General features: G+C 36.7%; 1 protein-coding gene across 1 annotated transcript; it reads right to left on the reverse strand.

The window, feature by feature from the left end:
* Positions 1-2,261: 2,261 nt before the first annotated feature.
* Positions 2,262-22,279, reverse strand: LOC116513332 (sodium/hydrogen exchanger 9B2-like). Its single transcript, XM_032224353.1, is given in 14 exon segments — positions 2,262-2,489; positions 4,633-4,769; positions 8,196-8,304; positions 10,341-10,435; positions 10,438-10,489; positions 13,038-13,144; positions 14,632-14,807; positions 15,694-15,821; positions 16,612-16,679; positions 16,682-16,753; positions 17,759-17,821; positions 17,824-17,928; positions 20,101-20,221; positions 22,205-22,279. Coding segments are annotated over 14 exon segments (1,536 nt in total).
* Positions 22,280-22,760: the final 481 nt, after the last annotated feature.

The raw sequence follows: 22,760 nt of genomic DNA on the forward strand, positions 1-22,760 counted from the left end.
GCATGAGTTTGTAATCTGTTCTTAGAACAAGGATGAGGTTGAAATGTGGTTCCTGCAGAATATTGCTCTATAATATGGTTGTGGCATGTGCTCGGTTCAGAATGGCTGCAGTTATTGCCTTTCCTGGGTGTCCTTGCTATGCTGGTATATCTTGCTATTTGCTCATTCCTTCCCAAGAAGAAATAGCAGAAGGACAACTTGATAATCTCAACATCCAGGATAATCTCAAAGTAGTAAACAAAATCAACATCGAGGATCTCTGTCACACTAAGGCAGTGTATTGCACATGCTGGCACTCAGTGAGGTTATTATTATTGAAGTTATTTATTTGTGGTATTCTTTTTACTTAAGGTCATTCTTGTTTCTTCTTATGATAGAGTGGTTCACTTCTTTAAAAGTCAGGATAAGTAGAATGTTCCTGTGTTTATCAGTGAAGAATTAATACTTTAACTTTTGCCAGAACTACTGCTATTTTCCTCAAAACTGCAGGAATTGTAACAATATTAGTTAGATGACAGGCACCTCTATTGTACCTAAGGTGCCATCTACACTACAGATTTAACCGATTTTATATCAGCGGCCGTGCAAGATTGCCAGAAAACGGGAAGTGATTTTGGGAGGTTGTGAAAGAAAGTCATGAGTTTGGTCTTAGTGGTTTAGGAATTTGGTATGCAAGCTGGTAGCTCAGTTAAACTTGAGTGTGTACAGGAATCACTTTTATATAGAACTCCGATAGCCTTAGAGATCTACAAACTAGGAGCACGTGATTCTGCTTCTCGGAAGTGATACAGATTGTATATCATTTCGCTGGTCTGTGATTTAGACATTATGGCATTAGTATTGATATTTGAAATATAGAAACAGTTCAGTTCAAGAACTGTTTATTTGCACAGTTCATTATGTGAGTAATTACTGGATGCATTAAACGAACTACAGTAAATTTGCTACTATGTGCTAAGGAACTTGCTGTTCCCCTCAAACCAATCTGCTTATGCTACATTCTAATATTTTTGCCCATATTTTCCAATCCTCAGTCTAAGAAAAAATAGATTCCTTTTTTCCATCCTCCTGAATCTCAGAGATTTCTCCATGAACAGAATCCAGTTTTTTTTTAACAAAGTTTACTTTTTTAGTTTCCTATCTGGTGAATGGGTTGTTGGTAAAACTTAAGTCCGCATTTGGTGGCCCCAAATATTTCCATTAATTCTATAAGACCCTTGTCTGTATACTTAACCACCGATGCACTGTTCCTAGAAATGTAGAGGTATTATCAGTTTGTTTCTAGAAAAAAAATGCATTCCTTCTTATGGAAAATAGCACAACTGTATTTTCTTTTTTATGATCACTTTGTTTTTTAAGAAGCAATGTTTGTGTTTTTTGTATTTCTGGTCAGGGAGACCAAGGCTCTTTCCTGAAATGTATGATACAATACAATGATATGAACTATGAAGTGGAGGAAATTTCAGGAGCCCACAAAATGGCAAATAAGGTAAACAAATATGTACCAATGCTCAGAGTTCTCCAACTTGTCCACACATCTTAAAATTGCCAAGGTCTTACTATTTGCTTTCCTATAATCCATTAAAATGTTTAAATTTGAAAATAAAAATAAAAAAATTGCCAAGGCTGAAAACACAGACTTGATATATCTATGTGGGGGGGGGGGGGAAATAAGCTATGTAACAGACTATGATTTTTACTATCACTGAAAATGTTCTCCTCCAACAGGAAATCAAGTACTGTAGTTATACGGTAATACATAATAATGTAGAACTGAGTTGTGAATTGTCTCATAAAAAGGTCCCAAGATACTTTTCCTTTCCTTTGAAAGAGAGAATAATTTCAACAAAGGTCACCTTCAGTGCTAACTGTAAATTTTCTTAAACCACCAGAACAAAGCTTTGAGAATTCTGGGAGACGGATAAATAAAATACACAAGAAAACCCAGTAGCAATATTACTTATTTTGCTTGGGAAAGCAAAGTTAAGATCCAAGCCTTCTGTTTTGAAATTGGTTTTTTTTCATCCACCAGGAGAGTCCACAGATACTGGCCAGAAATGCTGAGAGAACAAAGTATATTTTTATTATATAAAATACAGGATTGATCACAGGTTTGAAAACAAAGCATCATGCAGTACTATGATTTCATTGTTGCTCACACAAGGAATAAATGTTTAATTTGATCCATAATTATATTTCCATTTCTTTTCTGTTTAATCTCAAACATCAGAGAGTTAAATAATCTGAATTTAAAATAAAGTCTAAGTTATCTCTTCTGATGAAAAACTGTCTATTGCTAGCTCATCTTCATTGCTTTTGGTAGTCTTGCGGAGAAGTCTGGGTCCAGCCAGTCCAATTATCACAGCTCCAGCAGGAGCTGTGATCAAGATTGCAAGGAAAGCTATTGTCAAGATGTACAGGCCATATTTTTCTAGCATTTTATCTTTATAACCTCGTGCTGTATCTAAGGCAACGGAACCAATCGCAGCCTGCAGACAGATTTTTTTAAAAAAAGTCAATGATCTGGGCTCATATATTGCACTAAATTATGGTTTCTATAGTTGAAGAAAGCACAGTTGTTAGGATTCAAACATCACATTACGGCATAAAGAGAAATCACAATATTTGAGTTCACCTACTATGCTAACAAAAACCTAGGCAAAATAGACCAGCACATGTAAATCAGGTTCCTCCATTGCACCTTAAGTTTATGGGAGAACTTTCCTTTTTTCCTTTCTATCAGCAGCCAGCCACATTCCTCAAAGTTCTCCTATTTGGAGACCCATGCCTCAAATCTTGCTTGCTCAGTTAAGATTTTTCTCAGACAGCATCTCATTGCTTATTTGTCTCCTATATTATTCTAGCACATCATTTCACAATTGGAGTGTATACCTTTGTGTATGCTTTGACTTCCATAATACTCCAAGCAGCATGGCCATTTCTGAGAATTTTACGAATTAAACTCCACAGATTGGAGGGCATCCAAATTGGAAAATATTGTTGCAGAGAATATTCTCAGTATTCTGATGCTTCAACCCAAAGGAAAACCTTATAAATGTTATGTTTTTACTTCTGAGAAGTATTGTATTTCTGGTTGCCTTAGTTATAAAATAAAAAAAAAGCTATAATGGACATGTCTTTATTTGAAAAAAAGGTGATCAGTTAGTGTTCTTACACTATGGACATAATGATAAGTTTTTAAAGGCATACCTTTTGGGTTTTTCCCCACAAGAACCCAGTTAGCTAAAGTTCATAATGACTATATCAGACTCCCAAATGCCCTTATGTGAATACATTTTGAGGATGTTTAAATCTACTTGGAAGTCTTCAAAAAAATTTGATTGGCTACAGGAGGCTTTGAGACTTCTTTGGTTTTTAGGCCTACTCAAAAATTTTAAACTACAAAGATCAATGGTATGTATTCCAAATAAATATGTATACAACCTCAGTTTTTAGTAGAAAGAGTCATGTTACTGTTTATCGATCATAGTGAAAAAGAGCTTTAACCATCTATCTTATAACTATTATTTCTTCTTGCCTATATCTAGGGACTGCAGGGTGTAGTTGTTTCTGTTATTGTTTTCCCAGTTCAAGGATGCCATTTTCCTCTCATGAGTACTGCATGATAAATTAATTTCCTTGAAATTGAATTTCTATATTTCTTGTGAATTTCCTTTTCTAAGCAGTACTGTAGGATGAAATGTATTGATGCATTGGTATTTAAATGTATTTTCTTAATAGCATTGATAAACATCGTAGATAAAACGATAGACAAATAACATGACTCCCATATTTGCATGAAAAAATGCTATAAACACCCTAAAAACAGTAAAGGATTAACTGTTGTGAATGTTAAGCATTGATACATTGGAAGAAATAACTGTTCTGTCACAGGTGGTATATAAAACAGGTAGGGAACAGTCTGTGTGAAGTTTCCCAAGAATGTCCTTGCCATAATCCAAAGGGCCTCCTCGATACCAGTCAGCCTTACCTGACTCAAGCACAGGAATTCAAAAGGAAGACCACTACACTGGAACAGGTGCAAAGAAACATTTGCATCCCAAAGCAGGGCCGGGGGATATATTGTGGCCAGGCAGAAAATATAAGACAGCACGTTGACCACATACCAATGAGTTCTCTGTGGACCATTTTCTTTACAAGCACCCAGCATTCACAACATATACACACTGCAGTGCTGCCAAAACATCCCAGGCAAGGAAAAGCTGTTATCTTTCAATCTGAGATAAGAATTTTTCACCACTTTGTTCTGGAGATCAGGAATGCGCAGCAGTTGACCTTCCAGATCTTATTGAACTATAAACCTGCCAATAGATTTGTACCCAGCGTAGCCAGAAGTGTAAGATAGTTGAAGTTTAGTTCAGCAGCATTTGGAGGAGCAGAGACTGTCTACTCTGACTTTAATGTCAAAATCAACTGAAGGCCTATAAGCTTTTAAAGTTTCATCATCAGTCAGAAGTCGGTACTTCTGAGTAGAAGAGAGACGTTCTCACATTTTATCTCTATCTCACACCATCGCACCCCACCCCCTATTTAAATATGTTTACATGTTCTTCATTGGTGCAACTCCCTTTTTTACATAAGGTTCGGGTCGAATAAGCAAAAATACTCTACCTGGACAGTTGCTTTGGGGATCCACGCCAGTGCAATAAATAATTTTTCCTTCCAATTAAAGCCAGAGCCACTCACCAACAAAAACGTAGCCACAATTCGAACCATTAAAGCTAAAAACATAGTGGACAAACAAAGCCCTGTAGTGGAGAAAGACTTTATTGTTCCACTTGGATTGGGATAATGTTTGTATGAGCAAATGCCAGGCAATGAGAATCTCCTTCATCATACCTGTCTTGGAAACCTATTTCATTTACTGAAAACTACTTGAGCAATAATATTTATACATACATTCATCTTGGGATTCTTAGTTGCCTCAGCTAAAATATTCACAATGTTATATATATATGATTATATTATATATAATTGTAACTGGTTAATCATCTGAATGCAAGATTTTTAGTTGCATGGCCAATAACATTTTTAAAAAATTAAAGATGACAGGGTAAGATGACAGGGAAGATAGAGATCACGAAAGGAACTAGACAACGATGTCCAGTATCCCCATTGTTATTTATACTGACACTAGAGATTTTGAATAGAGACAAAATAAAGAGATAAAAGAGATGAGGGTCAAGAAAGAAGAATATAAATTATAGGCATTTGCAGATGATTTTGTGTTTATTATGGAAAATCCAATAGAAACGGGGCCAAAACTAGTCAAAATAATAGAATATGGAGAAATAGTGGGATTGAAGATTAATAAAGATAAAACAAAGATTCTGGTGAAAAATATGATTGTAAAACAGAAAAGAGAGTTGATGGGGAAACTGGACATACAGATGGTGAAAAAAGTGAAGTATTTGGGTATTCAATTGACATCAAGATGTGTAACACTAAAGGAGGATAACTATTATAAGGTGAGAAAACTAATAGAAATAGATCTAGAAAGATGGAAAAACCTGCAATTATCACTGATGGGAAGAATAGCAGTAGTAAAGATGAATATATTACCAAGTCTGCTATACTTATTTCAAACAATACCGATAAAATGGAGAAAAAATACTTTGAAAGCATGAATAAAATAGTGGGGAAATATATATGACAGGGGGAAAAAAGCAAGAATTAATATACAAATGTTGCAAGATGCAAGAGTTCGAGGTGGATTTGGATTACCAAATTGGGAATTGTATTATCAAGCAGCAAGATTAGCTTGGATGAAAGAATGGATCTTACTGAGTAACACAAGATTATTGACACTGGAAGGCCATGATTTGCAACTAGGTTGGCATGCTTTTTTGTGGTATGGTAAAAGCGAGGCACATGGTTATTATCAAAGACATTATGTAAGGAATGGATTGTTAACAATATGGGAAAGAGTGAAAGGGAAACACTATTTAGAAATACCAAAGTGGCTTTCAACGATGGAAGCACTGACACATCCAAATATTAGTAATATGAAAAATATCATTAGATAAAAAATATCTTAACAGAAAAGGGGGAACTAAAACAAAAACAAGAATTAGAAAAACAAGGGATCAATATAGGATGGTTTTCACAATTGCAAATACAATCAAGATATGAAAAAGATAAAAGGGGATACGTTTTTAATTTAGGAAGTTCGGAATTGGATAAGATACTTATAGCATAAATACCATCAACATAGAATGGAGTTTGCTCAGAAGCTGAAATACACCAATAAGAGGAAGAGTGGGAAACAGAGGAGAGAAGAAAGAAAGAAAGAGAGGGATAGGGGAGAGGGTAAGGGGGGAAGATGAGGAGGATAAGGAGGAGTGGAATGAAGAGAGAGGAGAAGGAGAAAGGAAGGGGAAGTAGAGTAGAAAAGGGTGATGGAGGGAAGAAAGGAGGTAGGAGAGAGGTAGAAGAAAGAGGTGTATGGAGAGCAGAAGAGCTAATAACGGGTTTTTATCTTTCTGGGTGTTGATGACAAGAGGAACTGATGTAATTACTACTTAATACAATAGGATATTGGCTATGTAATAGTATACATGTGATTATATGTTATGAAAATGGAAAACAAAAAAAGTATATATATATTTAAAAAAAATAGAAAAAAAAAGATATTTATGGGAATGGAAGAAAAAATAACTAAGAAACTATATAGCTACCTACTAAAAATTAGATTAGAAGTGGTTAAAGAGACAATGGTAACTTGGGCAAGGAATTTTGGTTACAAAGTGGAGCTAGAAAAGTGGCAACAGCTATGGGAAAGGAACTATAAATTAACCATGTCAACAGTTTACAAAGAAAACTTGTACAAAATGTTTTATAGATGGCACATGTCACCGGAAAAATTAGCAAAGATGTTTAAAGATAAATTAGCGAAATGTTGGAAGTGTCAGCAAGCAATAGGTTCCTATTATCATATGTGGTGGACATGTGCAGAAGCAAGGAAATACTGGACTAAGATAAGAGTATGGTTAAAGAAAATGTTACAACAAGAAATAGAATTTAGACCAGAGATATTTTTACTAGGTATTATCCCAGAGAAATTTAAGAAAGAGGATACCTATTTGATTATACATGTAACTACAGCAGCAAGAATCGTATTCGCCCAAAATTGGAAATTAAATAAGCTAGCAACAGATGAAGACATAGTAAAAAAGATACTAGATTGTGCAAAGATGAACAGATTGACAATGAAATAAAGGATAAAGAGGAATCGGAGTACTTCAAGACATGGGGAAGATTTTATGATTGGCTAGAGAAAGGAAACTAGAAAAGAAAGTAGGAAGACGATACAGAACCCAGGCGATGCACTGTTATGGAAAAGGAAGGGAAGAAGGGGAAATCAGAAAAGGAAAGAGTAAACACATAAGTATATATATATACTAGAGAGATACAAAGAGGGGGGATATAATTAGGATAGACTAGTGAAGGTAAGGGAACAAGGAAAGATACCAATTATATTTGGGTTTGCCTAAATACCATTCCAAGGAAATATAAACTGAGACCCGAAAGAGACACCTGTAATAATAGAAAAGAAAGAGAGAGAGAGGAGAGAATGAAAGGGTGGGGGAAAGAAGAAAGAGGTAAGGAGAGGAGGATGGAAGGGAGAGGAAGAGAAGGAGAGAGGATAGGTAGGTCAAGAGGAAGAGTAGGAGTAGGAGAAAGGGGAGGGAAGAAGGAAGGGAGAGAAGGAGGAAAGTAGAGAAGGGAGGGAGAAAAGAAAGGGAAAATACAATGGTTTTACAACAGGCAGAAGGGATGGTAAACAAAGCAACCCAAACTGTATATGTATATTATAACCTATAAAATGGAATAACAAATGTATAAGAATGATAAATGTAAACAAGAAAAATAATTATGTGAATGTATACTTAAAATGGTATGTAAAAGAATTAAAAATAAATAAAAATGTTCTGGATTTTTTTTTTTTAAATTAAATTTTCTGCATGGAGAAACATAAGCATGTTCTGGTTTGGAAAAGGCACTCAACTGCCATTTTATACAATATATTGCTATAAATCATAATATAATTTTAAATCATGGTTCAGGACCCATTGTGTTCTATGAATGCAATCAATTCTGACTAAGATTCTTGTTCTTATAAGGAAGCCAGGCACAATCTTTAGAAATGCTATACCTCTTGTATGCAAACTTACCAACAGTATTTAATCCAAGGGAAGAAACAGAGATTTCAGCTCCAATTAGTCCAAATAGAAATGGTTGGGACACTTGCCATGCAAAAGTAACAATATCTTGCACTGCTTTCTATAAGATATAACAAAAAAACAGTTTTACACCAATACGTGTTGATAGTACTTGTGCAGAAAAATGGCATATCTTAAATTTAATTTGTCCAAGCAAGATGCCACTTTCCTTTTTCTAATGCTAGAAATTGGATTCTGCCATTAATTATGAAGAAGTACCATCATCTTTCAAGGACTTAAAAGAAACCATTATGGTAATTAACAAGAATATTAAAAATGTAGCACTAGAAAAAATATTTCAATATCTCATAGGCCAAAGTAAGTTATTATGTTTGAAATAAATTGCCTTTGTCTATATATCAATTTTTAATTAAACACATTTCATCTCTTCAATTTGGAATTCTCCAATTTTAACAAATGATTTCATCTGCATCAACCAGCCCAGCCAGCCAGCGCTGTAGCCCCTGCCTTATGTAATATTCTGCTCTCGAAGATTAGAATGGTTCCCAACCCTGTTGGCTTTTTGCAAAGCTTAAAAACTTGGTTATGTACCTGTGCCTGGGGCTCAGAATGTATTAAGGGCCCAGATACTTGGCTTTACGATTAGTTTATTGATCATTAGAGCTACTATTTGAACTTATTTATTTTGTGGCTATTTTTATTGGTTTGATATTTTTGAATTGTTGTTTTATAATTTTAGAATTATAAGTCATTTAGTTGAGTTGTGCAGCTCCAGAAACTGAATAAATAAATAAAACCTCACTTCTACAAAAAAAACAACAACCCTATGTTGCCTTATTATAGCAAATGGTTTCAACTGTTTACATGGGGATAAGGGGGAGTCTTTTGTGTAATGTTCCGGTAAATCCTATTTGGGTAGGGTATAAGAAATCTTGAAGCTCTGATTTCTAAACTGTCCTGACATGGTTCTCAGAACCCTGGAATGGATTTGGACTATTCTTCTGTGTTCTCTTGTTTAAAAAAAAAAAAAAAACACCAGGTAAGTTTCTGCTTTAGTTACATTTTTGGTCAGTTGTCATGGTAGCAAACAAATACCAAACATCGCTATGGACCATAAGGACACTATATGTAATTAGGAAAAAAAACTTATAACTGTTACCTGACCTGCCATTCATTATCAATTGAAATAAAACAATGCTGAAATTGTTTAAAGATTAAATAAGATCATGAATAAAATGTGTGTGCGTGTCATGAAATAAACTGACAGTACCTATTTGGTCTAAATCAGTAAAAGAGAAATTGTTTGATTGCTATCAAATCATGTACCACTTCCTAGTAATTATATGGATAGACTTTCTGCAAATGATTTTCTGTTAACTTGGTTTTTAAGTTTTTCGCTGTTGTCATTAAATTTATCTACCTTCAAATTAGCCTGGTCTTCAATTAATCTTTTCCAGTCCCTAGACTGAACAGCTATTCTGGTAAAACTTGGAGAATGAGTTAGAATGGTGTGTGTGATGCCTCGCTATAATGTAACCAATAAAGTTGGCTTAACAAAATTATTTGTGTGCTCTATGTCATTTAGAATGAGGCATTTATGTGCCCAGGTTTTACCTGCTACAAGTTAAATAAGAAAAAGGCAACTTTGTTTTAACCCCAACTTTTGGAGTGTACACACATTTGGAAGATTTGCTCTCACAAAAGGCATGGCCAATCACATGCATGTGTTTACTAGAAGGCAAACTGTAAATTTGCTCTTTACAACCTCCAGGATGTGATGTATACCAGGATACTTTATCTTTTTTTTCTGTCCCCATCACCACAAAGCAGTGGGCTAGGCCACTTACCACGATTATTTTCTCAGTATAACTATAACTCCTACATGAGCCCCAAAGGGATTCCTAGAAATATTGGGTTGGCACACTACTAGGAAACTGTCAACTTCCATTCAGTTTTTTAACTGCAAGAATCTGAAGAACTATACCTCGATCCCCACACTGATACCCATGGGCATCACATTACCTACCTTTGTCCAAAACTGAGACTGATCATTTGTGTTAAAAATTACTGGCAAGTAAAGTATCTATTTTCCAGAATCAGAATTGGGACTTTGATGTGTGGTAAGAGAATTCTCACCTTTTCATTAGACCACGCCATTCCAGCGAGAAATGACAAAACAATGACACAGAGTCCTCCAGATCCTGGAAAGCCAAACGTTTGCAGCTTAAAAGAGAAAATGCTGACAAGCCAATCACAAAGAAGGCTCTTTTCCCTGCAATGGATTTCTGAAAGAAAAAAAATGGAAAAATGTATAATTGCTGGTGTGCAGCAGGACAAAACATGTTGTACACTGCCTCCTGGTGGTCAAGTAAAGCATATACAGTAATATCCAAGGAATGTACCAGTATAAGAAACACTTGAGAAACACTGCTCTAGGACACAGATAATTTCCATTTTACCAATCTTCAATCCTACCAATTCCTACTTCATAAGAAATATATCTGTATCTACAAATCAGGAAGTTGGATAATTTTAAACCTTTCTACCAAAGTTGCCCAATAAATGATAATAATAATAATAGCCTGCCATTAGTCAGGCTAAGGCCTTCTGAGTCTCTCAGTCTGCCCAGCTGGGAGATTCTTAGCCCTCTTACTCTTGATCCCAGGTGTAGGGGAAAAAAAGGATATTTTTCTAGCCAATGTCCCGAAATATCATATTTAATACAGTTTTGTGCCAATCCTGAACCTGAAGGGTAGCGGTTGTGGCCCAGCAGGAGCCGTTGGAGCTGCCACCAGACTCCGACAGCGAGGGGCCCTATGAGTCGGTTTGGAGGATGTGGAGGATCCTGGACAGGGTTCCAACTCCGAGCAGGGCGCAGAGAGGCTGGTTGGCCACCAGGAGGCGCCTGAGCCTTGGACCAGTGGGGAGGAGACAAGGGAGTTGTTCCTGGATGCCCGGCAACGAAGAGCTAATAGGCGGAAGGAGCAGTTACACAGTTACAGGAGATAATTGCACTTAGCTGGTGGTAATCAGGCTCCTCTCAAGACTATAAAAGGAATGAATGTGCACACGCCCTTTGTAGGAGTCAATGTATTCACTAAAGTTGGAGAACTCTTGTGGCTATCTTGGAAGACTGGATTGCTGCCAAGGTTAGTCTGTGCTGAATTGCTGCCAACGTCTTGTCTGTACTGGCTTGCTGCCAAGGTCCTGTCTGTGTGTTAATAAATCCTTGCAGTATCTGTCTCGACGGATGAGGGGGGTCAGAACAGGTAGCTATGTAACTGTAGTCTTGCATGTAGGGAATGTTTTAATGAAAAATTCCCTTAAAAATTACTCATGACAAATCTATAAAATGAAGTTCTTTAAAAAAATGTAACATGGAATATCAGTGAAGGCAACATACATATGCATACTTCATTTATATAAACCAATACAATCATCCCATTGAATGACTGCTTTAAAAAAACCCTGCCTTTTTATGACCCTGTAATCCCTTAATTCCGGATAAAATTTGGGTGTTTGGATGGAACCAGGGGTGGGTTTCTTGCCCCGTTCCAACCGGTTCGGTTGGAACGGGGCCGGCGGCGTCCTCGTGCACGCGCGCGGTGCACACATGCGTACTAGCGTCTGTGCGATGCTCCAGCTGCTCCTGGAGGATCGCGCAGGTGCTGTATGTGTCCTGCGCATGCGTGGAAGCGCAGAACCCGTCAAAACCGGGTAAGAAGCGCGGGCGGGCGGCTGGGCCTTTCACCATTCCTGGAAGTTACTTACTTCCGGGTTCGCCGACCAACCGGTTCGCAGGGACCACTGTGAACCGGTTGAAACCCACCCCTGGATGGAACTCTGCATTTACTGGTCAGATGCCCTTTCTGCACCATGTGGAGTTCACAGCAGATATTTTTTCTTAGCACCCTAGGAGAAAAATGCTACCTAGATTGAACTCTCAACCTTCCAAGTGGGAGGTGAGTGTCTTCACCACTAGGCCACCACACTGCTCAATTGAAGGACCAATTACTACATAATAAAATAAGGTCTTAGGTTTCAGGACATATTCATTGCAGAGCAGCTCTCTGAAGAGTGATCATCTGGATCTCTTTTAGGGAGAAAGGTCTTTTTTGTTCTTCCTTCTCTTTGTTTTTCTCTCCCTCTTATACTCATCCCGTTTTATTCAGGATGTTAGCCACTTTGTAGGGACTTACTATTGCTTTGCCCCTTCAAAAACAATATCCCATCTCTAATATCCTAGGTCTAACAGAGATGCGGTGGCTCAGTGGCTAAGACGCTTAGCTTGTAGATCAGAAAGATTGGCAGTTCAGTGGTTCAAATCCCTAGTGCTACATAACGGAGTGAGCTCTTGTTACTTGTCCCAGTTTCTGCCAACCTAGCAGTTCGAAAGCATGTAAAAACGCAAGTAGAAAAATAGGGAGCACTTTGGTGGGAAGATAACAGCATTCCATGCACCTTTGGCGTTGAGTCATGTCCGCCACATGATCACTGATATGTCTTCGGCTTTGAAATGGACATGAGCACTGTCTCCTGGAGTTGGGAACGACTAACACATATGTGCGGGGGGAACCTTTACCTTTACCTAACTGGGATAATAGTTTAACTCGGTGCTAAATCTACTTTCCAATCCTCGCTTGAATGGGAACTTTTTGTTTACTTTTCACCAATTCTGCATTTGATTACAACACATTTCGGAAGGAATAACTGAATTTCTTCTGTTCCAGTTTCTCAGAATGTGCTCAGTTTATCAGATGCTTTTACTGTAAATGCAGCCTACAAAAATGTGGGCTTTGTCACAGATTATTTTCCCAACAGTATTGTTTTTACCTCATCCTTGTTTGGAAAATATGTAATAAAAAATCCTAAAAGGCAACCAGCACCTGCACCAATAACAACTTCCACCACACTATGCAAGATGCTACGAAGGGTGGACCCTATGAAAAAGAAATGGGAAAAAAGTCAAGGAGATATTTTAATGTAATTTTTAAGTGATTTTTAAAATATAAGTAAACAATTTCTGAAAAAAAAATAGGAAAAATATTGACCACCAAAGGTTGTGTCATGCAACTGAAATGGGTGACTATATACATAGTAAAAATAATTAAATAATCAAGTAATCAAATTACAACCCCATAAGATATGGCAGCATTGCCTCTAATCAGCATCTGAAAACCAGATGCATGACAAGTAAAACAATCAGCATCAAAGGGCTCAAAAGATTTGAAGAAAAGTTTTGAAGTTCAGACTTGAAGAATGCTGTTTTGTGTTTTTTCAAATCCAATAATAATGTGGCTTAAGAGATATTTTGTCATTAAAAATATTTCCCCACTGATTTCTAATCATGATATTGAATATGCTCTGGCAACCTTTTGGATTGTAACACATTTCCATTAGATTGTCGCCTTCTCATCCTCACCCCATTTGGGAAGGACAACCTGGCCAGTTGTACAGCCATGGACCAGTTTCTTGGTTCTTGGATACTTTTCTCTGCTATTATTGGTGTTTTTATACCCCCCCCCCCGGGGGGAAACAACTGGGCAGAACTGCCAGTGCTGTAGTATGGGGAAATCCCTTCAGCTCTGCAGGGCATTCCTCTGCTTTATTACATAGTTAGTCCCCAGCTGTTGATCATATTCTATAGTTTTCTTGTGAATGTGGGTTTATTGAGCTTTCAGAATTGAAAATCTGAATGACAATTAAAAACACTGTCAACATGAGCTGGCTAAACAATTGTTCAAATGCACAGCAAAGCAGGAGACATTCTGTTAGATTTGAGGAAGACTCTCCCATTTATCATGGTGGGGCTGCTGAGTTTTGCAAGAGCCAGCTTCTGAGCATTATGACCCATCTATTTACAGTCACTCAACAAAAACAAATAAGAGCGGATAAACAGAAAGCAGAAAACCAATGAAATCAAGCTGCAAAAGTTCATATTTGCATCTACATTTGGGACAGACTATAAATTCCTGAATCTATCATAATAGAGATCAGCCATTTTGTTTGTGTGTAAAAAAAAAAGATGTCAGTTAAGTACTGTACACAAGAGACCATTTTATTTTCTAATTTTTATAAACCAATCCTGAAAAATTACATCATGAAAATTTGGGGGTTCCAGAGACTGCAAAAAGGAGTTGTAAGGACTTGTAAACATCACTGAATTATGTGTGCATGATTATTTGCATTTCTGATTTGGCATATGTTACATCTAAATATCACCACAATATTAAAAAAAGTAGTATCTGTCTTAGGATTTTAATATTCTACTGATTTATTTTATTCAGTTATGATTGTTTTGCCTTCCCCTAAGAAATAAGGATGCTACAAATAAACCTTACTGCCAATGTTGGCTTTTAAAAATTCACCTCCCATCTTTCAGTGGGACATGTCCTGTTTCATCAGTTCTAGAGCATAGGGATATTACCTGAGGAAAAAGCCATGCCTAAGAAAATGTTAAAGCCTGTGATGGCTACAATGTCATCCATACTGGCAGCAGCGATTAGTAACGTTGGAATTCCTTGATCTACACCAAGACCTTGTCTCTGTAACATCAGCATCGAAAGGACTACAACAGCTGGAGATACAGCACCTAGAACAAAACTGAAAAATGTACACACTATTGGCGCTCATCAATTCAAGAAATAATATTCAGCCATTGTTAAATATGTCAAGGTTTGTGGAGACAGCAGAATGTAGATGGTTAAATAGTGTATTAGTAGAAAGATCAGTCTCTTTCACTCAACAGTTTAGAATGTTAGAAAACAAACACGCAATAAACAAAAATGTGGTGGATATGGTTTCCTATCACGACTGCACTATTCACTAAATACTGAACCAGTGGTGGGATCCTACTGGTTTAACAATGGCTTCAGTGATCATGTGCTTTGCTGCATGTGTGTGTGCAGTTTAGAGAAAAATTACCTTCCGCATTTCTGTTGAGGAGGAAAACAGCTGAGGAGCAGCAATCCGGTTCGCCGCGTGACACAACTGAGAAGATAAAGGTCAGTAAAGTGCAGGGGTGGGCAGGCCCACTTGATCGTTGGAGCAAACCGGTTCGCTCACAGCTGATCGTCAGAGCTACTGGCTCGCCGGAACTAGTCCAAACTGGTAGAATCCCACCCCTGCTCTGAACATTCCAAGCATTGTTATGATGCCCAATGATTATGATAGGCCTTTCCCAACTTCTATTTGGTGAGGATTAAAGGAGTTGTAGCCCAATATGACTGGATGGGAGGCAGAGTGGGGGAAATGGGGTCTTAAAACTGTAAAAGATCTAAAGTTTCCAGATGCAACAGTGCAAGCAAGAGAACATCTTTTGCCTGTTTCGTCCCAACATTAAAGTGGTTTTGGGTGTGTTAACAAGGAAATGGTGAGTACTGGGTTCTGGTTTACATCAACTGTATTTATGAATGGAAGATAAGAAGAAGTATGTATAGTAAAAAGGGGAAAAATATTTGGCACAAAAAGAAGCAAGGTCACCTCTTACCCTAACATAAACCCCCATACCCAGGGGAATTTCATTAGAAAGTGAGATATAACTGCTGCTGAACATGCTTCAGTGATGCAAGGTCCCATGCATAGTCTGAAACAGACAGTTTTTAACTTGTTCAGAGCCTGAAATACAAAAATATTCTACAATTAATATTACTCATCTTTGGGGCTAGGAAAAAAATATTTCAAGATTTGTTAATACATTGACTGAATTTACTCTTGCGATAAACCGTGTTTTCTGCACTAAATCCACATTTCTAAAGTAACCCCCTTGCACTAGGCTATAAATCATTTTCAGGATTATTTCAACAGGGAAGCAATCTGTCTTTATTCTCCATGCTTTCAAGGCCCTTTCAAAGGCTTCCAGTCATGCCTATTAAAAGTAGGAAAAAGGTGCAATAGTATTAATGAAAGCACTTTCTCTTTTTTAAAAAAAAATGAGGTGATTGGGAAGGGAAATTAATCAATTGATGATAACACTTAAATAAGCCCTAAGGACTGTTTCTAAATGTGTGTGTTTAGGTATGCAAACGTATACACTCTACACACTTATACCCAATCTAGCTATGTCAGTTTTTATTTTAAGTTTTTATAAGCATGATGGGAACATATCCCTCCTCCGCACAGTATGATCCGATCTAAAATTTTCTCTTCGTTCACAGGCATAGCAGGTAGGAAAGAAATTCCTCCTAGGTGGCACTGAGAACCATTCCAAAGATAATTAATGCTAATCACACTAGGAAATACGAATCTTCCTCTTTCTTCATATTCTGTTCCATTTCTCCCCACATCTGTGTCCTTTATGACTCAAAGTAAAAAATTGAGCTATGTACTACATGTTACAGGTTTTCACAGTGTTTTGCTATTTGTAACAGAGACTTTTGAATTTCTTAAGAAGCCTTTAATACTCCACCTTTGCGTCAAGGCCAAGACCAGCTAGAGACAAAATAATCGAGAGGGCAACATTTCTGAATATAACTCCCACTGTACTTTGATCACGATCACCTTACTGACGTATTCAATATTTCTGATGAGAAATCCAGCAATCAACATACCTAAATGGAACAGTGATAACCACCTGGTTAACTCTTTTAGAGACCCACATAAAATCTGACAATGATGCTTCATTTTCTTTGTTTATACAAATAAATATCTTTCACAAAAGTTTAATGGGGAGGGAGGGAAGGAGAGGAACAGACGGAGAATATTGCAGGAAAATTAATGCAACAAACCAAGAAAAAGAATCAAGATTCCAGGTTCAAGAATAAAACTAGACCTGTTTCCCTTTGGGGATCCCATTCTAAAGCTGAAGTTGTACCCTCTCATATGTCAACGTGATACAATAAAGTAGAGAAGCAAAGGTCAACTTAATAATACTGAGCTTGATAAGCAACTTCATACCACTGTGTTCGAAACAGTGGTGGGTTCTGGATCCCGTTTGGGCCCAGCGGTGTCCACATGGGCGCACGTGGCACGCACACACATATGTGCAGCACGCGCATGCGTCTTAGCGCCTCCGCGATGCTGTAGCTGCTCAGCAGAGCATCGCGCAGGGGCTGTACACACCGTGCACGGAAAGTGCAGAAGACTTAAAAGACCGGTAGGAGTTCGGGCAGCGGGTGGGCCCTCTGGAGCACTGTACCGGAACGGTATCCGGTGTTCCGGGCAGACTCCGGTATGCCCATACCGGGTGTACTGCCTGCAACCCACCACTGGTTAGAAACCCCTGCTCTTGTTCCCCTTTCTGCAGTTGGTCACAAGAGTTGGCCTAAGATGGCAATTCCATAGGCCAGGCTTATTTGACAGTCCTACTCATTACAACCCAGAACCAACTGCAAAAAGCAGAATTGATCCATAATTCTCAACATCTATTGCCCTCACAGGCAGCCTTCTGATAGATTGAGTACATGAATGATCCACGAAGGAAGCTTTCATAACAATGGTTAACACTTCTTTATAAATTGAAAGTAATGTTTAATCATTTGAAATACTAGTCTGGAAGAACCCAGCCTACCTAATGAAAATGAAATTAGCACACTATTTGTTGACATGATACTTACCAAGAAAAGGAGGGAGAGGAGGCAATCCTGGTATTTTAATTAGCTGCACAATTTTGCCACCATTACTGAACAAAAATAGAGGCATACAATTCCGAAGATGCTCCCACCAGGCAGACTCTCTTTGCCTGTAAGACTCCAAATTAGGCCCCAGATCAGGGCTCCTATTGCCACTAGGAAAAAAAAGTGGGGTGGGGAGGAAGGAAATAAATAATGTTAAGTTTGAGCCTTATTCAGATATTCAGAAAAGAGAAAAATAATCTGCAGGATATGGAAGCAAAATTTATTCTTGTACTTTTCCCTATTTGTGATACTATTTTTTAATATTGTTATACATGTTTCTGTCTACTGTCACTTAATTTTTTTCAAATGTTATTGTTTATTTCCTCTGGGGGGAAGGGAGTATTTATTTGAAAAGTAGAAATGGGGGGGGGGGAGGAATGAAAAATAAATTCAATTTAAAAAATGTAAGGGCAATTCATGCATATCTCCATGAGAGATAGTGCTTTACAGTAGGGTTTCAGCAAAGAATTGCCATATTTTCTTACAATATTGGAAGAAATGTGAAGAAGACATATGTAACGTCAGAACTTTATTTCACAGAATAGAGTTTATAATTTTTTATTTTGAATCTTGAACTTATTTTTTGATTGATCAAATTTATGCACCACCTGTCTCACTATCTAAATGATTCTGAGTGGCTTACACAAATATTAATCTTTTAGAAATATGAAATATCCAGGGAATTCATTTCTGTTGTCCAGTTGCCAATTTCTGTATAGTAGTTTTGTAATTCAGAATATGAATATGAACAAATTAAATTAAACTGTACCTCAAAGTAAAATTAACATATGGTATATAGTGGCTTTTACCCAGAATGTTACAATTTTAGAAGATTTAAAAACTTGTATGAATATTACACTTTGAACAAATGATATACTGATTCCTTTTCTGTACGAGTATAATGAAGTCCAGTGTGGCTGAAACATTTTGTTGAATAAGGTGTAATCACCTTATTCAACAAAAATCTATTGAATTTTTTGATAGATGTTAAGGCACTTTCCTTTGTTTAACCAAGCATGAATCTCCTATTCCTTATTCCATTCTGTCACTAAAATGTATATATCAAATGGATTTATATCAACATATATTAAAACACTAATTGTAATATCATAAACATTATTTATTCATAACATTATTCTGAAGTTTAAAATGTTGCATATCCCTGACTTGCTTTTAAAATTATTACAAAAGGAAAGGACTGTAGCAGGACTATAGCAGGAATCTATCCACCTCTTGGGAGGTAAAAGTTATCACTTGAACTATGCAATAATTTGACTTTCACCTTTCCCAGATTCAGATAATTCAGTTACGACATAGGTGGTCAGTACACTAGGTGTCAGTAGAAATTGTGATAATGCCAAAATGACAAAATGTAAGGCACAACCTCACACAACAAATTTAGTCCTTTCATTATTGCATTCTAGAGTTGAATGTACATAAATCAATTGGACAGTTTGCATCATGATGTCATGACTAGCAAGCACACATATACGTGCCCTGCATAGCTCTATTTGTGCAAGTGGCATGCTGGTGTACCCACTGCTCATGCACATGGTAGTGGCACATGACTGTGTGTGCACTCAGCCAACTTTCTGTAGCCCAAGTGCAAGCAATTCACTGCCCACTAGTGGGTTGCAGCTCAGAAGTTGGGGACCCGTGCTTAGGGTATTAGATTTCTTTTTTCTGTGCTAATTAGTTAATGTATTTAAGTAGACACATAAATATATAGTCTGAAGACTCACACAATACAGATTCACACATCATACTATGCTGTTCTTATTTTGTTATTATGCAATAATGTTATTAAGCCATGATGTTCAGCTCACAAGAGCACAGTTCATGCGAAGCCAAAACTAGATAGAATTTGAACCAGTGAGAGACACTTGATTTCATATTTCCCCCCACTACTTCAGTCCTAACAAATCCATTCGCCTCTATCATCTGTTTCTCCTAGAGTGAATTTGGGATTTCTCTTACATTTTTCCAGAGTAATTTTTCAGAAGGTTCCATCAGCCAATTATCCCTTCATTAGCCTATATAAAACCTTAATATTATAGGATTAATGCGGCGTCAGAGCAAAATAATTCAAATTATTTTTTATTATTTATTCAATTTCGTTAAAAACAAACATGGAAATCATATTCCCTACTGAAAAATAAGATGAAAATTTTAAACTATAAAGTCTATTTTAAGAACTTTTACTGTAAGTAAAAGAAAGCTCTAAAATTAATGCAACTAATGGAAACTAATGAGGGGGGTGAACTATGAACGTGTTTACATACCCTTTGTTATTACTGTGGCAAGGACCCTTGAGGAGGACAAGCACACAGTTCCTTCAGTTTTCTCTTGAATCTTGGCCTTGTCTGTCCTTGCTCTACACTTGAATCCAAAAACACCAGCTTCCTGAAATGAAATGTAGAAACATTCTCCAAAAATTAAATTCCATAGAAAAACTGATACATATTCTCAGTTGTTGGTTGCAAAATGTCACAACATCTTTTATAGAGGCATTGCTGGAAGGTTTTTCTTTTGGTTTTTATATGTTTATTTAATGGAATATAGGCCACCAGTTCAAACAATGTGATTCTAAATGGCATACAGTAAAAAAAAAAAATCAAATAATATCTATTTAATATTATATGATTTTGTTACAGAATTGGTTAGTTTAGAATAAACTATCACCCACAAAATGATAATAGTTAGCGGTACTTTTTCACCCTATGATCAATGGGGAATGCAACAGGAATTCTGACTTGTAGCCTGCCGGTTGTCAGGCCTGGACGGGGGGGAAGAAAAGGATTAGCAAGCAAGATGCAATGGCTGTCAGTTAGAAGCCTACTGATTCCATAGAACTTACTAGGAGAGGCAGTCAGAGGAAGCTCCATGCAGGTATTCTCCATGGGAATATCCCTTCTGTGGAATAGCTAGCTTGAGACAAGGATGGGTCCCACTTTATGGTCTTTTGCAATCTGGCAAAAACCTGGCTTTGGGATTAGTTATGAACTATTGGCACTTACACTAATCAATCTAAAGAATAGATATTTAAAAATCTGTTTAATACAGTTAAGCTACTGATACAATTCTACAGAGAGAAATGATTAAGTCAATCATTTGTACTTCTACAACTTAATAAATAGTTAGGATTGCAGAAAAAACAATTGCAACCACTTTGCCTTCCATTGAGGACCTGTATACTATATGAGCCAGAAAGAGGGCTGAAAAATATCTGCAGACCCTAATATCCTGGATATAAACTGTTTTCAACTTTCCCCTCAGAAATGTCACTACAGGGCATTGCGTGCCAAATCAACTAGTCTAAAAAACACCCCACCCCCCTTATCACTCTGCTAAGCATATTAATCCCAAAGAACTGTCTTATGACTAAAGATATTTACCCACATAGTATGGCTGTATTGCTATATCATTCTCATTATCTCATCTTTATCATTCTCATCACCCTGCTCTTTCTGCTACTTGGTATCTTATGATTTATCACTTGTATTTGTATCTTATAATTTATGATAGCATCTTATGATTTGTGACTTAGCACTTTATTGTTTGTGTGTACGCTGAGTATGTTAGCACCGGAGACAAATTCCTTTGTGTCCAATTACATTGGCCAATAAAGAATTTCCATTCCTAAAGAATCTGTAATTTATTCTGGTTCCATTGTGATTTAATATTATTATTATTCTACCTTTTAAAAAATAACTTTACAGAGTCCCCATAGATTGAATAATCTCGTAATTAAAGGAAGAAAGGACTTGGTTATTTGTTGGAACTTTAAACTGTCCCTCATCTCAATGTGATATTTGTACATAAATAAAAATCATAAGCCTTTTGGTTCAAGAAAAACAAACATTGAGGTCTTGAACATTGGGACACAGCACTGTTATTGACATTAAAAACCCCAATGCAGTGTATTGCCCCTAAATAGGCAGGTGGTAGGATTCCAATAATTTAACAACCAGTTCTCTGCCCTAATGATTTCTTCCAAAACCAGTTCACCAAATTGCTCAGAAGGTAACAACTGGTTTTCCCGAAGTGTTGCGAATTGGCTGAATCCCACCACTGTAAATAGGTGCTCTTTAAGCAATAAAGTTGCATGGAACTGTCCTCTATTTAAATCACACAAATTCCTCAAAAATAATGTTTGGTCTCCTTCACTAGAAGTTTCACTTATTTGGCTTAACAGAAATTATCCATCTAGATTCAGTGTTATGTCCTTTCTCTAACTTACTTGTCATAACTATATCATAAGAAAGAAAACATGACAATACTTACCTTAAAGTTTGACCATTAAACCCTATGTAGAGGAAAGACATTTCTTATTTTTTATTAATTCCCAAACTATCCATACAACTATAAAACTGTGATTACTATTACCTGAATTGGATAAGTTTCATTTCTTGCTTCTGAAGATATGTTTTTCTTGTCTGCCGCAGGTATTCTGTCTGACATAGTTCACAATCTAATTTTGTAAAATAAATTGTATTTTATTTTAAAATATATATATATATATTTATTTTATTGACTTTTGGGTGTTATCCAAGCTATCTCTTTTTTTTAAAGGAACTTTTATTTTTAAATTTTAAGCCATCATTCTTAATTTTTACTTCTCAAATAAAATTGGATTGTTTAGAAAAAAAACATGAATTAGAAAAATATCACCATCAGTAATATCCTCTAAATCATTAGCCAAGAAAAGTATGTGTCAGAGTTCATGTAGTGCTACAAATGAGTTGCAAAATAACTTGGTTTTGCTTAACTTTTTGCACACAATTTTAATATGAACCACCAAAACTGAATCACTCTTTTAATAAATGGGGAAATTCTATTTTTATGCAATATTCAAGCTATTAGAGCAGACAAGGCAAGAAATTCTGGACATCAAGAGTAATTATCTGATTTAGTACACATTCTTTGCTATTTTTTAAAAATA

This window comes from Thamnophis elegans, chromosome 9 (genome assembly GCF_009769535.1).
Source record: "Thamnophis elegans isolate rThaEle1 chromosome 9, rThaEle1.pri, whole genome shotgun sequence".
NCBI classification, from domain to species: Eukaryota; Metazoa; Chordata; class Lepidosauria; order Squamata; family Colubridae; genus Thamnophis; species Thamnophis elegans.